Consider the following 17,212-nt stretch of genomic DNA (forward strand, 5'->3'; position numbering starts at 1 on the left):
TGTACCGTCTTTTGAATTTCTCTAAGATCTCCGGAGAATTTAGAGGAATCTGGGGTAATCTCTAAAAATTGAGAGTTTGAAATCATTTTTCGTTATCTCTTCAAAATTGAGAACATTTATCACAACCTATTGTAAGTAATCTATTGTGAATAGATTTACTTGTTTATAGGATTTCATATGAATAAAATCCTCTTGATTCAAACCTTCGTTTGAAGTCATCTTTTGTAAAAAATCTTCTCCTCAACAAAGAAAAGTTTGAATTAACGAATAATATTACGTCTGAATAATTAACCTAAGACTCTGATACCATTTTTACGGATAATTCTTTGTACCATAATTAAGCACAAAATCTTCAGATTTTAGCATAAAGTCTTTAGATTTTAAGCACAAATAAACATAAATCAAGTACAAGAATTAAACATTTAATTATTCAAGTTTGGTGGTCCTAGGGAGCTATTGCAAAAAATCTTATGGGTAGGGAGCTAGGTTAATGTCAAGTTTAGGTTTGAAGATTTATCACCGATTTGCTCTTTAAATAATCCATATTTGTGAATAGTATTACTGTTTATTTAAAAAAATAACACAAAAATACTTTTTAGACCGTCTTCAATTTTTATAAAAAAATATTTTTTTAATTACAAATTGGTGGGAGTTTTTTTTTATTTTACTATCTTCTATTTAAAAAGATTTATGTCATTACATCATAAGAACGTTTCGCGATAATTTTCTGCATTTTAAATTTACTATCCTTTTAAAAAATATAGCATAAATTTAAATTTTTATATATTTAATAACCATGCATGCTTTTCCTTATATTAGGTGAGAGCTCTTATAATTCTTGTCAATAGATCTCTCTTTTTTTTTTTTTTGAAACGATCAATAGATCTCTCTTAATAGTTTTAGAATTGCATATTATTCTCTCCGTCCCATATATAATGTCTTCTTTGGATTTTCACACAGATTAAGAAAAATGTATTGGGAAAGCAAATTTTATATAAATTTATTATTTTATCCCTATTTAATGTATTAAAAAATGATTGCACAATTTTCAAAGTGTAGTTAATAGGGGTATATTAGTAAAAAAGTGTAAAAAAATATTACTAAATATGGTATATGAATATATATTTGGGACAAATAAAAAAGAAAACATGAACAATATAATTGGGATGGAGGGAGTAATTTAATGGGCTTGATTTATTTTTATTAGGTCATCTTATAATTTTACAAACAATAGGGACCACTGTGGCATTATCAACATATCAAAGGAGCAATTTGAAATTACAGTAATTTGGTCAAGCGGCCCCCGAAGGGTTTAGCTAGGGCTTATCGATAGGGGTTCTTGCCTGCACTTTCATTTCAACCTAGCTAGCTCACTCTCACTCTTTCATATTTCTAGAATTGACATTGAGAGATTGATCAAGCAATTCGATAATCGGCATGTGGACACTCCGCAGAGCTTCTATTTATCTCAAGTAATCGTTCTTTATCTGCTTCACTGTGGCTTTGGATCGCAGTTTTTTTTTTTTTTAATTTTGGGTTTACGGTAATGTGTTTTGATTGTTCATGGGCACTCGAAATCTTGAGTGAAGGAAAAATTCATGCATACCTACTTATTTTTTTTTATTTTTATGTTTATTGATATGCTTGCATTCTATGCTATTTATGTGGTGTGTGTTATGTGTGGGAATTGGGTTTTTGCGTTTGAGCTGAAAACATTTCAGCAACTTTCAGTCGGTGATTGAAAGAAAACGGTGAGAAAATAGTTTTTTTTTAAAAAAAAAATTATTCTGGGATAAATGTTTAGTGTTCCTTTTATGTACATACTGGTGATGATAATGGATCTGTGCTGGAGATTGGTTATAATCAGCCCCACATTTCGTGATATATGTGTGCAAGCTTTAAGCTTTTCTGTGTCATTGTTTGTGTGGATGCGGTGCGTTTTGAGTAATTATATTGGAAAGCTTACTTTTGGTAATTGTGGGGAAAAATAAAGCTGTCTTAGCTTTCTTTACTCAGGAGATTATCTAGATTTTGTGGCATGCCATAATGCAAGCATTTCATCAATTTTCTGTGGAAGTGCGTACTTAAAAAGCAACTAGGTGTCAAATTGACGTGATCAAGTGTTTCTATACTATTAAGCTCATGCAGTTGAACCTAAAAAAAATGTTTTTCCACCAGTATTTTATTCCTCATATTCCGTGAATTCTGATCTGGTGGTCTTTGGATGATGGTCTTGACTCTTGACTAATCCAGTGTTTGTGTTATGGTTAATCTGCAGAGACATTAGAATAGAATAATGTATTTATAAAGAGAGTTGCTTTTTTTTTAATGAGGAATTCTTTGGAATGATCTCAATTAGATGTTACTTGTTGGTTATCTTTTATTCTTTTTGTTATTCCTCCTATCAGAATTTTAATTTACTTTACCCTTTTGTGTATTCCAAATGGTTTTTGTCTTTGCCAATGGGTATTAGGGATTGTTCTTTGGATAACTGTAATCAATAATATAGATGAAGAACCATCTATTATCTGAACCGCTTCTCTGTTTTATTCTTAAAGCGAAAGTTTTTGGCTCCCAAAGAGGGTTTTTAATGTTTAGTGAACTTCTGGAAACTGTGGTGGTGAACATTTAAGATCAATGGAATATATTTTGTCTACGTGTTTGTTACACTTAAGGAAACCGTAGTGATGTTAGTAGTTTTTTCATGGTGAAATGGCTCGTATTGTTTCTGACGTCTTTTTATTAATATATATGTTTTTGCTATAGAAATCGGGGATTACGTTATGGAGTTTCTCAGATTTGCTGTGTGACATCAGAAATCTCAACCCGACATTTGGAAAATTGTTATGCTGGTTTTACGGAACCTCGAGAAAAGTTATTAGATGGATTTCTGTCTACTGCAAGATTCTACAACACTTCTACTTCTAAGTCGTTTACAGAAATTCGGACATTTTCTTCTCAAGCTGGTCCAAACAGTAGTAGAGAGGATGATGATGACTTGGAAGATGGTTTTTCTGATCTCGAAACTCCTCATGGTCTGGTTCAAGAAACTGTATCTGGAAATGAGAACGGTGATGGGTCAATCTCTGAGTCGGAGCTGTCGGAAGAGGTAGATGCAGATGACATGCAAAAGGAGTTGGAGGTTTTAGGTGATGAGACTGGTGTTGGAGAAAGAAAATCTACCAAAAGGAGAGCTACTTCAGCAATGACTAGAGTTATCCTAGCTGCTTCCTCATCGATAAGTTATATTTTGGATAAATGGATTGAAGAAGGAAATAAAGTGACCCAAGCAGATGTCTCGATATGCATGCTTGAACTTCGGAAACGGCGACTGTTCGTCAGGGCCCTGCAGGTTGTTTTTATAATATTTCATTGCAACTTTGTCATGCTCATTATATTTATTCTTCATTTATCCTTCTATGCAGTCTTGTTATCTAACAATAGCAGCAATTATTGGTGGCACCATTCTAATAGTGTTGTATAGCAGATTATTTTTTATTAAAGGGAAGAAGGAATCCATCATTTGTAGTAGGGATATAAGGTGACTATAGGCTACAGCTGGCGCTTCTCGAGCTTAGGATTTTTCGAGCTCAACCTCAATTTATTATCACATAAGAAAACTATGTAAAGATCATGAAAGTATACATGAGCTCAACTTCTGTGTGGTCTGAGTTTGTGAATATGTTTATTAAAGATTTTGTGAACCCAAGCTAAGCTTGTGTACCTACCCGAGCTCAAGTTTGAGGTCCTTTGTTTTCTGCTCAACAACCTTAAACATGAGATCGATTGATTTACACCCTTAATCATTGTCTGTTAGTATACAAGGGCATGAAAGATGCATATATGCATATGAACTCATTGGAGTACAGAAAATTCAGTATGGCACTCATTTTATTTTCCTACGCTGCAGCTGTCAGAATGGTTGGAGACGTCTAAGCATATTGATTTTATTGAGAGCAATTATGCTTCTCGTGTTGATCTAATTGCCAAAGTACGCGGTTTTCAAAAGGCAGAGGCATACATTGAGCAGATTCCAGACTCTTATCGAGGTGAATTGGTCTATCGTACTCTGCTGGCGAACTCTGTTTTTCTGCTGAATACAAAGAAAACTGAGGATTTATTCAATAAAATGAAGAGTTTAGGATTACCTGTTACAAGCTTTTCTTGCAATCAATTGCTTCTTCTATACAAGAAAACTAATAAGAAGAAAATCGCCGATGTTCTACTGTTGATGGAGAAAGAAAACATCAAGCCATCCCATTTTACTTACCAGATTTTGATTGATGTGAAAGGGCAGTCTAGGGATATTTCTGGAATGGAACAAATTGTTCAGACGATGAATGCTGAAGGCGTGAAACCTAGTACTCAACTTTTGGCATCCATTGCACGATACTATGTCACTGCAGGGTTAAAAGATAAGGCTGAGACGGTATTAAAAGAAATTGAAGGAGATGCTATAAAGAAAAATCCATGGGTTTGTCGATGGTTGCTCCCGATTTACGCTTCCCTCGGAAGGGAGGACGAAGTTGGGAGAATCTGGAAAGTTTGTGAATCCAATCCGAATATTGAAGAGTGTATAGCAGCCATTGAAGCTTGGGGACAGCTCAAGAAAATTGATAATGCTGAAGCAGCTTTTGATAAAATGTTGGAAAAATCCAAGAGACCCAACTCAAAGCATTTTTCTGCTCTCCTAAGGGTGTATGCAAATCATAAGATGCTGACGAAGGGGAAGGAACTAGTGAAGCGAATGGGAGAAACTGGTTGCACAGTTGGGCCGCTCACTTGGGACGCTCTCGTGAAGCTTTATGCTGGAGCTGGAGAAGTTGAGAAAGCAGACTCTATACTTGAAAAGGTTGTTAGCCAGAAAAAGGGAAGGCCCCTCTTTACTTCCTATTTCGCGATCATGGATGGGTATGCAAAGAAAGGGGACGTACACAATGCCGAGAAGCTCTTCCTAAAGATTAAACAGGCTGGGTATGTTCCGGGGCTCTCTCAATATTATTCACTTCTTCAGGCTTACACAAAAGCCAAGGTTCCAGCTTATGGATTCCGCGAGAGGATGAAAGCCGATAATGTTTTCCCAAACAAAGCATTGATCATGCAATTGGACCGAGTTAGCACAGTTCAAAAGTCGACGCTATCCGCGTTGCTTGAGTAAAGGATATGTTACCGTTTTGTGATTCTTGTGGGTCTGTACTGGCTTGTAGACTACTGTGAGTAGTTAATTTTTGGATTGAAAGTTCTATTTTTTTTTTCTGGTTTGTTTCTTATTTTACTGTGTGTTTGAAGATGATGATTGTCTTCAATGCAATTATATACGTAAATCAATGGAACATGATAAATTTGCTGACGAAGTTGAACTAGGAAAATACCACACCGATATTTGATGGGATTTGGAAATGAGAGGATTTCATGGAAATGTATAAATTATTCATAATTTTGGAATTTTGCCTAAGATAAATAATTTTTGATATTATTTATAAATAACTTACTTATAAATTTTTAATCTTTATTTTAATCTTGATAAATATACAATCATATTTACAAAATATGATTAAGAAACTAGGTATTTTAAAATAAGTAATAATAATAATATCATCAAATATATGTCAAATCAAATTCTTAAATAACAATTTGAATTTTCATCCAACAAAAAAAATTTTAAACACGTATTTAAAATCCATTTTCAATTTCAAAATCGTAACACAATGAGGCTTTTGTTTTTATTTATTTATACACAACAAAATTTCATGAGATTATTTCGTCATTTCTTCGACGACCCGATGAATTAATGAAAAATTATTAACTTTTTATTTCAAAAATATTATATTTTCCAGACCCATGATTTTTCCTGCGCAGACGAGATCCATGTGCGTATATAGGGGTGATCAAACTCGTATTTCTGCTCTCACCCAATTCACACGCTTGTTTCAGTAGTTGTGGATTTTGCTCCTGATTGAAGGGCTCATTCTATGGTGGTCGTGTTCTGTAATGCTACGAACAGTTCGGCGAAAAATTGAAGCTTAAACTTTTTTTTACCGCAGGTTTGCGTTTTATACATTATTTTTAGCAAATGGGCAAGAATTACCTGTTTGATTTGTGTGGAAGAAAGTGCCGCATGGGACCAATCGTACCGCAGAGTGGCTTCATTTATTCGTGATGAAAACTGTGTGTGTGAAATATTTCACAAATCTTTCTATCTGCGGTCGATTTTTGAGATGTTGCTCATCATTTGCCACTTGACTTGACACTTTTTTCGCCCCCAAACCTTTCAAAATCTAAACTTGGTTTTTTTTTAATTGAGAGGGCAAATATGGCTGATTGGTCTAAACTTCCTTATGATATCATTCACATGGTTGCTAAATACCTAGAGGCTATTGAGGACTTCGTTGCATTTTCTGCTGTTTGTCATTCCTGGAGATCAGTGTATTTGGCGAGACAATGGTTTCCTGGTCGTCAAGTTCCCTGGTTAATGCTCTCCGACATTGAGAATAGTGAGAGAATTTTTGTGAGCTTATCTAGAAATAAAGTTCATAGCTTTGAGCTACCTGAGGCTCATTGTAAGCAGTGCTTTGGATCTTCTTCAATTTGGCTTCTCACCATAGGAAATGACTTTAAAATGCATCTTTTGAATGCGTTTACTCGTGTTCGTTTGGACCTCCCAACGAAGTCCTCACTTCAGGTTCACTTCGATAACATTCAACCCTGGTATCATTGCATAGACAAGGTTCTTGTTGTGAACAAGCCATTTACTTCATTTGAAAATGAAGACGACTTGTTGGTTGTGATAATTTATGGCCCTCTGAATCAGTTGGCATTCTCTAGACCTGGTTTCAGTTCTTGGATAACTGTTAATGCTACCTCTCCTGGTGGTGGGTTTAGGGATATTGCGTACGTGAACAATCAGTTCTTCGCTCTCCGTGACTTGGGACATTTAGTGATTGTTGACATTGATGGTCCACATCCTCCCAAGATAATTTGGGTTGCGATGTCACCTTGGTGGAGTCTGAGTCCTCCATTTTTGGTCGAATCATGTGGAGATCTGTTGTTGGTTTACCAATGCAAGATTCACAATGATCGGAAGTCTTCGATGAAGTCAGTAAGTTTTGTTATCTACTCTTTTGATTTTAGTAAGAGGCAGTGGATTCGGATACACAACTTGAAGAATCGTGTGATATTCGTTGGTGATAATTGCTGTACGTCTATTTGTACATCTGAGCTTGTTTACTGCAAACACGACAGTATTTACTTTGTAGCAGATCGAGACAAACGATGGAGAACAGATAGTGCGCATTGTGTGGATCTTTTTGTGTATAACATGGACAACGGAATTGTGGAACCCCTTTCCTTCGATATCCCGAAGCATTATTCTTGTTCGCTTTGGGTCATGCCTACCCTGTTCTAGATCGAGTTTCCATCTTGCACATCCTGTTTGATCTTTGCTCAGGTTCTAATGGACGGAAAGAAAGGAGAGAGGGATCTTACATAAATATCATGCATGCCTGATACTGCTGTAGATATCTAAACTTGACGTCTATTTTGGAGCAGATGTATTGTAATGTACCTGGAACGATTATACAGTGTTAAGGTCGTTATATTTGCTTCTGATTTCACCTTATTTTCATCGTAAAGCATATTTCTGGTTTCCGTGCTCCTTTTCGCTATTCAATTGATTTAAACAGGTCTTCCATGTGATCAAGACATCAAGTACATCAGACAACTGGTCTCTAGCTCCCAAGCAAAGGCAAAACCAGGGAAACACACAGGCATACGCTTTTCAATAGTGTAGTAGCCTCCCACTTGACGTGCATGAGACTCGAAACCTGACCCAAATGCAAACCCATAAGCAGCTTGTGCATCTCTAGAATTTGAGGATGATTGCACAGAATCATATGCACTCGTACACATCCTTGATATATTTGTCCATTTTGGTGTCCAATGCCTGATTGCGATTGTTTCTTTTTTAGTGCTAGTGTTGACTGATGTTTGGATGATACCCGATACTATTTGTAAAACTAAAAGTTAAATGTTGAAGTCATCACTCATTGCCAAAACAGAGTCAGAGAGTTGAAAAAGAAAAAGAAATATATCACTAACATTTAAAACATTCAAGGTACAATTTTGATTGAAGGAGCATTTCTGAATCCTACAGTGATTTGCACAAGATGCATCCAAGTAAGAGCAACTATGCTACACGTCTTTAGAACACCAACCTCCTCGGCACGAGCATTAGTTTCCAAAACGAACGAAGCTTTTTTAATAGATCTCCTTTTGTATATAACACCAATCTTATCAGCTCGTGAAAGGTCTGGCTCATTAACTTGTACGTGCCAAAAAAACCCCATGAATTAATTGTCTTAGTCGCACTGAATTCCAGCTTTGATGAATCAGGTTCATATATCGAGTTGATCAAGGTTAACAATTCTTGCAGATTTCTGAATAAGTTCCTTTCTGGTATCCACCTGAAACAAGTCACAAAGTCATTAAGTACACATGTTAAGGATTATTCACTTGTCTTTTGAACTTGTGGGAAGTTGACTAGCTTTCCTGTTTCTATTAGATCTTCAGACATGTTTGCAGTACAAATTTCAGCATCAACGTATACTTAAAATACACAACGAATCGTAACACTGTTGAAATGGAAACAAAAAAGAAATGGACACCAGAAAAAGAAACGAAGTTACTGTTAACTTACTCGGGCTCCCATGAGAGAAGAGAAGACAATGTTGGCTTCAGCTGCATCTTCTACTCTTAATTGCTTCAGAAGCCGAGTTTCAGGATCCAGCGTTGTTTCCCAAAGCTGTAAAGGCATCATCTCTCCCAACCCTGCATTGTACAAGTCACACTTATCATCACAAATTCATTTGCAGACACCATTATTCCAAAAGGAAAGCTTTACCTTTGAACCGCTGTATGCTATATGATGCATTTGCCGGAAAAGAACCCTGAAGTTCTTTAAGTTCGGCATCATCGTAACAGTAGTGTGCATGCTTGCCCCTCTCGACCTGAACAAGTCATTCAACAAAGAAGATTGAAATCTGACTGAAATTAGTAAACTTGAAACTCGATCCACTCGACTGACATATCACTAGCAACAAAGTTAACGAGAAAATGTCTTGAAAGATACCTTATACAGAGGAGGAACACCAACATAAATGCAACCCTCGTCGAATAAAGCTCTCTGCAAAGCAGTTAAACCCGACATGTAAATTAAACTTCCCCGCAAAATTTATGAAAAGCAAGACCAAGTTCATTATTTTCTCGTTCTCTGGAGTGCAATAGTATACCACCGTCCACAGGGCAGCCATCAGCATGTCCCCCAAAATATCTCCCATTTTCATAAGCAAAATTTGGAACCATTTTTCCCAAACATCGTAAGCTTAGGAAACAACCCAAAAATAGTTATAAATTATTGCGCACGCCTTATATATAAGCCAGACACCAGTGAATATCCAAAACATGCATGTACATGTTGCTTACACCATAGTTAGGCAACAAAAACATTGACATAACTTAAGACCAACTTAATCAAATAAATTGGGTATGAGTATTGAAGCATTAACCTTGCTGGGTCAGATACTTATCCGACACAAATTTTCTCATACGTTGGAGTTTTTGGTAGGAGGTCTAGTAATAGTCAATATTTTTGCAACTGGTACTCGCTAATCATTAAGATGATAATAATAATCGAGAAAACAAGAAAAATGACAACTCACTCATAGGTTTGAGTTCCGCTTGGCATACCTGGTATCTAAAGAAGAAAGTTAACAACAGTGTCCTAATGTGAGCACCATCAACATCAGCATCTGTTAAAATTATGATTTTGTGGTAACGGAGGGCATCCTTCTTAAATTCTTCACCCTGTAAATAACAAAAACACCCACTTGAGCAGAAACCAAAAGGCAAAAGATATTCACTGGAAACTATTTAGCCAACAACAGTAATAAAACAAACAAAAAAATTTGTATGAAAGAATGACACCTTTACTCCAAGTCCCAGGGCAAGAATAAGATTTTGAATCTCTTCGCTTTTGTACATGGCAGCTTCGTCCTTTCGTTCAATGTTCAAAATTTTACCCCTTAAAGGAAGCACAGCCTGTAACACGTTGACATATTGCACTTTCTTCATATCACAGTAAGAATTTATCAATTTTGGAGAACATGATTTTTCAGTTCTGGGAAACAGTTGGCACAATTTGAGGCTTTTTGCACGAAAATTATCAGTTCAATATTCCAAACAACGATAATGAAGAAAAGATTTGTTTGGAAATTCTTAATATAGATTTCTAGGTTCTTCATTTTTGCAGGATGCAAACAACGTTGTGGAATACGTACATTAATATCAACCAAAATTTTCACCTGAAACCGTCGATCGCGACCTTGTTTAGCACTCCCACCAGCTGAATCTCCCTCCACGATGAATATTTCTGTCAATTAAAGGAACCAGACAGTATTCACATTAGTATATTTATTGCCTCTATTCAGATGGAAAATTAGTAAGAAACATCAGAAATGCCCTTCAGGGGTATTCTAAAGAGAAGGGGAGGAACAGGGAAAAGAGACTGAAAGGACATAGAGAAATTATTCAAATGCTATTCAGAATGCAGAGAAGAATTTCTTCTTCGATCTGTTTTTCGGAGTTTGTTAGTTTATAACAAGGAGAAGTAATCACACCAGATTCTTCAGGATTAGTAGCTGAACAATCAGCAAGCTTTCCAGGAAGGGAGGATGATTTCAACACACTTTTTTGCCTCACCAATTCCCTTGCCCTCTTTGCTGCTTGAGCTGCCTATACATAAAAATTATATGGGAATCATATGAAGCATTTAAAAACATATACAAACAAAATGGAGATCACTCGAGCAAGAAAAATCAAAACTATGGAGCATATAAATGCATAAAACATCACAAGTGATGCTCAATGTACCTTAAGAGCATTGAGGGACTTTGAGAGAATCGCATCAAGGACATCTGGATGTAACTCCAAGTACTCGGTAAGATATTCTTGAATTAAATAATCAACAACTCTCCTCACTTCTGGGTTTCCCAATCTCGTCTTTTAAAATCAAAGAGAGATATCGCCAAAGAAATAGTTAGCATATTGCATTCAACAAGAGACTCATAACATCCTTGGGGTTCTTCCCCAAAAACTATTTAACCATTGATATACACTACATAACACTTGTACCTTAGTTTGTCCTTCGAATTCAGGATTTGGAACTTTGATGGAGATCACACAAGTCAGTCCCTCTCTTACGTGTTCACCACTTAGATTAATCTCTTTGTCCTGGAGAGTGAAAGGTTTTCAGGAAAGTTTTAAGAACATAGGAGTATAAAAGAATTTTTTAAAAAAGACTTTCAGTGGTACCTTGATGACTTTTGACTTCTTCCCTAGGTTGTTGAGAGTTCTTGTCAATGAAGCTTTCACTCCATCGATGTGGGTACCACCATCCACAGTCCTTATGCTGTTAGCATATCCTAACACTGTGTCTGAATACGAATCTGAACACCTGCGTAAATCAAGATATCCAACAACTTTCTGTTTCAGGAATATACACGCATCTCACATTACTTCCTTATATTATGGTATTTATCCCAAATAACATATATTGCATTAAGGTAGCATGTGTACATCCAATGATCCAACAAAGGAAAAGAAAAGGAGGCAACACAACAGGAACCGACATATTACGATCTCATACCATTGAAGAGCCACGTTGATTGAGATTCCATCTGCTTCTTTCTTGAATCCCACAACATCATGAAGAGGTTTCTGAAAAACAATGAAGACTAGGTCATTTTCCGCGAGAAAATAATGTGGTTGAATTATAGAGGCAAGGAGGTTGATAAAGTAAAATGACTTTTAACATCTAACAATTCTCAGAAATTGTATAATAATGACTTCTGATTGTCAAAGTTGTATGCACGGGTGTTGGTTAGTCACGATGCCTAGGAATAAGACACTGATATACTTATTTTATCTCAATGAATCCATGAAGATTTCTTCCCAACCATGAAATTTAAATTCCATGACAAAATTAGTGGTTCACGTGCTTATTGGCAGCGGATTAGTCACAATCTACTAAATATGTACACAAGTGAAAACAACACAAAGATGAAAAAACCACCCAAATCTCTAAGCCCCAACATAGCTGAAAGCCTGAAACCTACCTTTTTAAACAAAAGTATACATGTCATGTATTACAGAAAATAATTTCATCATTTTGTTTCAGCAAGATATAGTGCAAAGAATAAGAATAAACTTGATTATCTTCTTGGAGGAAACTGAAATAAACACAATAATTCAGTAAGAGTGTATTAGTTGAGGAAGAGACAACAATTTCGCAACTTTTCTGTCTCTTTTTGTGAAAAAATGAGACTTCACTGAAAGGCGCCTAGAGAAAAAAGGTAATATGTAGCACAGAAGCATCATTTTGAGACTTTATTATTGCTAAGCTGCCACTAATAAAAACAAAGAGCTATAGAAACACCAATCATACCTTATCAGCATTAAGCCACTGTACATACTCAGTTAATCCTCCAGTATAGCTGTACTCACTATACAGTCTCTTATCATGGTTTGCATCCTCCTTCTCGAGTGTTATTTTAACCTTCAGGTCCAAAATAAAATCAGATATCTACTCACCCATTCTAGGATCACCATGTTCTCAGCAAATAGAAGTTATCAAAGAGTTTTATTTACCATGGCAACCACAAGGATAATGAGTGTTAAAAGAAACAGGTAAAATATTCCTCAAAACAACAAAAGCAAATTCAGTCCTCCATTTCATATTTTAAAACTAGACTAACATGGATCACAAATAAACAGCACAGACTCTACCTACAGAAGGTAACCATGAAAAGCTACAAGAGGGCTCTGTAACTAAAGGCTACAGGAAATATAGAAAACTGGTGATTGTAAATTTCAATAACAATGACAGAAGTTAAGCACAGCCACCAACCAATGCTAGTGTTCTACCTCAGGATTAAGAAAAGCAAGCTCCCTGATTCTTCCAGATATTGTGTTGTGGTCGAATTCAATTGTGGTTGTGAATACTGAATAGAAAAATGCACTAGTTGAGGTTAATTTTTGAAATGCGACAGCATTTATAAACGAGTTATCAGTCATACCGAATGAATTGACTCAAAGAAAGAAAAATGACCTTCTTTGTCAGGCCAAAAATGGATGCACGTCCCTTGGAGGTCCTTTGAATCAGCAGGGAGTTCACGCGAGATTACTTTTGTCAAAGGCCTTCCATGGGAATATTTCTGCTTGTACTCCTTTCCATTTCGCCAGACTGTAACTTCAAGTTTCTGTCATAGGCATAAGTCAGAAAAGGAAAACCGAATTAGACTAAGTTCAAGGCCAATATCATCCTCCATAGGTGTCTCCAACACTGAAGAACCTATCCGCTGGAGTTAGTCTGTTCAAGAGATGAAAATAAGATTATTTTTTGAATAGATAGAAGTTAGACACAGTTCAAAGGTCACTTCATCTTTGAGTTGATTGCTTTTTACCTTTCACTAAATATGGATGAAGAGGCATGAACTACATTCAATATGTAAAAAATGTTAGAACTAGCTTCAGTTCTTTACCCTTTTCTGGAAGCTTTAAATTTTTTATTACTGAAAAACACCATACATGGAGGACTTGAGGCTATTGAAGCGAAGCTCTGCATGATCCATGTTTTGCTCGTGGGGGAACAACATTTAATTTCTTAAAATTCAGATGTTTTTCAAATGAACAAAAACGTTAGCACTTAAGATTTAGTTAATTTACCACCAAACCATTGATGATGGCTAACCCTACACTACAGCAAATTTTCAAGAATTATGTTATGAAGATTACATGGTAAGCCAAAATCACCTGGGTAGCTGAATAGAGAATAGCATCTAAATGCATCAGTCAATTCATTGTCTGGGCGTTAAATTAAGAAAAAATATAGCCAAAACTGGGGAATGCATCAGTCAATTCACAAACCAAGTAATCTCAAACTGGGGAATGTATTCTATAAAATAAAAAAAATAAAAAAAACTGCGGAATGCAGAAGAGTCTGGCAATACTAGTGAGTATTGGTGTACACCCCTGCAGAATCTAACATTTTATGATAATATAACTAAAGGCAAAGCGACTATGCTGTAGCGCAATGTAAAAGAGAATCATTTCATAGAGATCATTATTTACTTTCCAAGAAATAGCCCACATGCTGCGAATATGGTTCCATCCTTCACAAATTTTGAGAAGTAGACAGTGTGGGTCACCGAAAATTCTCATCATTCCTATTTTTGATTTTTCTCAGTGATATTTTAGTCCTTCTACCTTTTCCTCTCATATATCTTTTCAGCAAACAAGTCCAACCAACTCATTCATTCCATTCTGCTGGTGCACTTATTTAGCAAAAATGAAAAGCAGATAACTGGTGACTCATCACCTACGTAGCACAATTCAGGTTAATCTAAGTGTCAGAAACACTTCAAGATTACTGGAAAAATAAAAGATTCCAAATATCACGCACAACCAGATCCATCATCTGACTGAAGCAAAATTTCCACAATGTTGAGATCTAATGAATCCAAGATGAATACCTCTGACAATGCATTAACAACTGATAAACCCACACCATGCAGTCCACCGGAAACACTGTAACCACTACTTGAACCACCAAACTTGCCACCAGCATGTAAAACCTGTAGTGATAATTTTTCAAGCATGAATGAGTTACAATCTATGGCAAAGATGCTATTCCATTGTTTTATATTTCAGTAAGCATTGTCATCAATTTAAATACAATAATTAAACCACTAATAAGCAAGGTTCAGAAGATGACCCCTGAAACAATCGCATGTACAGATAACTCGACATAGTATTCATTCCTATGCACTTCAACAAAAAAATTTTGCAAGGCAAATCAATGTGAAGGTGAAAGTATTGGGGGGAAACCGAAAACCTACTTCCTTCTTGGTACCATAGGTTACAAAATACACAAAGAAATATATTACAGGAGAATTACAGAAACTGGCATTGTCAAGTACGGATGATTCACTCACCTCCACAGTGAAACAAGAATAACACTTTATTATGAAATTCTGAAACTTGGACAGGAGTACAACCCAAACCCTATAATCTTTTATTCTATTATCAGCTGTTGATAGATAACCTGAAGCAGTTACTCAGAACTGATATCACAAGAGATTGGAGAATACCGTCAAGACCGTCTCCAAAGAAGATTTTCTTGTGGCTGGATGCAAGTCGGTTGGAATCTGTAATGCACAAGTAAGAAGGTAAAGATAAGTTCAAAACCCAAACAGAGTTACAATTTTCAAAAAATTGCAAGGCAACTCACCCCACGCCCATTATCAGTGATCCTCACTGAATTGTCTGCCAGTAGAACAACATCAACCTTTGAAGCAAATCCTGCTTGAGCCTCATCAATGGCATTATCCAAGATTTCGTAAACCTTAAAAATAAATAAGATCAACAAATTAACTGACATAAATCTGGCATTCATTTGCTTAACACACCACAAGAATATACATCACAGGAAAAAAAGAGAGAAAATAAACCAAATGATGCAACCCACGAAATCCCGTGCTTCCAATGTACATGCCAGGTCGTTTCCTCACAGGGTCCAACCCTTCCAATACCTTCAAAGAAAAGTGTAATCAGAAGCAATGATTCTGTATAGACACACTCGACAGCAGGAATACATATTCATCTACGTAATTCACCTGAATCTGCTCTGACCCATATTCTTTTGAAACTTTACTCTCGTGAAAAGCCTCGGTGCTGATACTTGATGACATGAATGATCTGGGAGACACTGCATTCCATGGCAAATATGTACTCGAAACACCTCTAAGTTGATCACTTACCCTGAAACACACAAGACCGTAAACAAAGGTAACAATCAATAATACATGAACTAGAATCGAGAAATAATTAAAAAGAAAACTTTTCCACAGCCTGATGTTTAAGGTTACACCATCAGTCTTTGATAAAAATGTGTACTAGCACACAGTTGATTGAAATTGGGTTACGGTTCAGTATCTGAGTCCAGTTCACAAAAACCAAAACGAGAACAACTCAACTCGTAGATGGAAAGCCACTAATCCTGATAAATTTCTGAAACTTACATAAAATTGACAACTGAAGAACCAAACCCAATCACTCTGACATTGTCCCACGATTTTTTTCAAGGATAAATATTAGTAAAACTTAAGCTTACTATTTCCATCGTTCTTGAAGATCATTACCATCTTTTCGCTAGAAAGCGCTCCCTTAAGTAAGTGGAACTTGAAATACGTAAACAGCCATCAAAGAAAATTTCTTTACAGCACCTAACAATAATGAACAGGCACACACACGCGGCACACAATCCAACAGATATTTCGTTTCTCCAGTATTTTCCAGGGAAACCCATAAAAGAAACTAGCTCAAAATACACACACATGATATTCAAGAAAAGGAAAACGATTCACCTGCTGATATGAAGTGCAGAGGGTCGTGCAAGGGTTGAAGAAACAGTGATGCTACATTTACCATCGAAGTTTAAAGTGTGAATGAGAGAAGAATAATAGAAGAAACGTGAGGCCATGCGTTTCGCAGATAAGTTTGGCCTCAGCAGAAGAGCCATTAACGTAAACCCTTTCACCTTTTTTCCTTCCCTCGGGAGAAAATGGTTTCTTGGATTTGAGGTATAAAAGAAAGAGCGGGCTAAGATAGAGGTGTGCAAACCTCACTATCACGGGCAACGGGCACTGCCCGAAAATGAGCCCTTAGTTTTAATTTTCATGTTTTTAAGCCCCAATACAAATACCTCTGTTTCAAAAATAATTACAAATTAACCCCTAGAAATGGAGATGTTTGTTGGGTAGCTCAACGTTTCCGATTTAAAAAATAAAATAAAATCAAAGTTCTTATATTAAAACTAGAGGGCTAATTGCATCCACACCCTCTGTGAAAAGTCTAAAAGGCATAAAATTCTCTATTTAAAATTAATAGCATGTTAGACCCTATGTTTTAAAAAAATTAGCATAAAAACCCCTATGAGAGGGTATAAATGTGTCCGAGTTTGTATAACATAGGAGTGAAATGCGCTACATTTTAAAAAACTGAGGGATGCATTAACCTATTAATATTTTTTAAGGGGTTTTATGTCTTTTAAACTTTTTACAGGGGGTGTGGATGCAATTAATCCTAAAACTAGAACTAG

The 17,212-nt window shown here is 36.1% G+C and overlaps 3 protein-coding genes across 3 annotated transcripts; 2 read left to right on the forward strand and 1 right to left on the reverse strand.

Moving 5' to 3' along the window:
• The first annotated feature begins 1,315 nt into the window (after positions 1-1,315).
• LOC140890474 (pentatricopeptide repeat-containing protein At1g80270, mitochondrial-like) lies at positions 1,316-5,342 on the forward strand. The gene is made up of 3 exons (XM_073298295.1): positions 1,316-1,472; positions 2,767-3,352; positions 3,911-5,342. The coding sequence occupies exons 1-3, from the start codon at positions 1,438-1,440 to the stop codon at positions 5,156-5,158; spliced, it is 1,869 nt and encodes a 622-aa protein (XP_073154396.1). The 5' UTR covers positions 1,316-1,437; the 3' UTR covers positions 5,159-5,342.
• Positions 5,343-5,860: 518 nt separating this feature from the next.
• Positions 5,861-7,985, forward strand: LOC140887692 (F-box protein SKIP23-like). Its single transcript, XM_073295118.1, has one exon. The coding sequence runs from the start codon at positions 6,314-6,316 to the stop codon at positions 7,403-7,405; it is 1,092 nt and encodes a 363-aa protein (XP_073151219.1). The 5' UTR covers positions 5,861-6,313; the 3' UTR covers positions 7,406-7,985.
• A 114-nt stretch (positions 7,986-8,099) lies between these two features.
• Positions 8,100-16,680, reverse strand: LOC140887691 (DNA gyrase subunit B, chloroplastic/mitochondrial-like). Its single transcript, XM_073295117.1, has 21 exons — positions 16,479-16,680; positions 15,729-15,873; positions 15,564-15,644; positions 15,344-15,457; positions 15,204-15,260; positions 14,586-14,687; positions 13,163-13,313; positions 12,979-13,055; positions 12,500-12,610; positions 11,702-11,772; positions 11,368-11,509; positions 11,188-11,286; positions 10,927-11,055; positions 10,674-10,788; positions 10,359-10,426; positions 9,982-10,095; positions 9,745-9,861; positions 9,128-9,181; positions 8,900-9,005; positions 8,696-8,826; positions 8,100-8,462 (listed from the first exon to the last, which is right to left on the reverse strand). Exons 1-21 carry the CDS (start codon positions 16,631-16,633, stop codon positions 8,394-8,396), a joined length of 2,208 nt encoding a protein of 735 aa, XP_073151218.1. The 5' UTR covers positions 16,634-16,680; the 3' UTR covers positions 8,100-8,393.
• Positions 16,681-17,212: the final 532 nt, after the last annotated feature.

This window comes from Henckelia pumila, chromosome 3 (genome assembly GCF_033568475.1).
Source record: "Henckelia pumila isolate YLH828 chromosome 3, ASM3356847v2, whole genome shotgun sequence".
NCBI lineage: Eukaryota > Viridiplantae > Streptophyta > Magnoliopsida > Lamiales > Gesneriaceae > Henckelia > Henckelia pumila.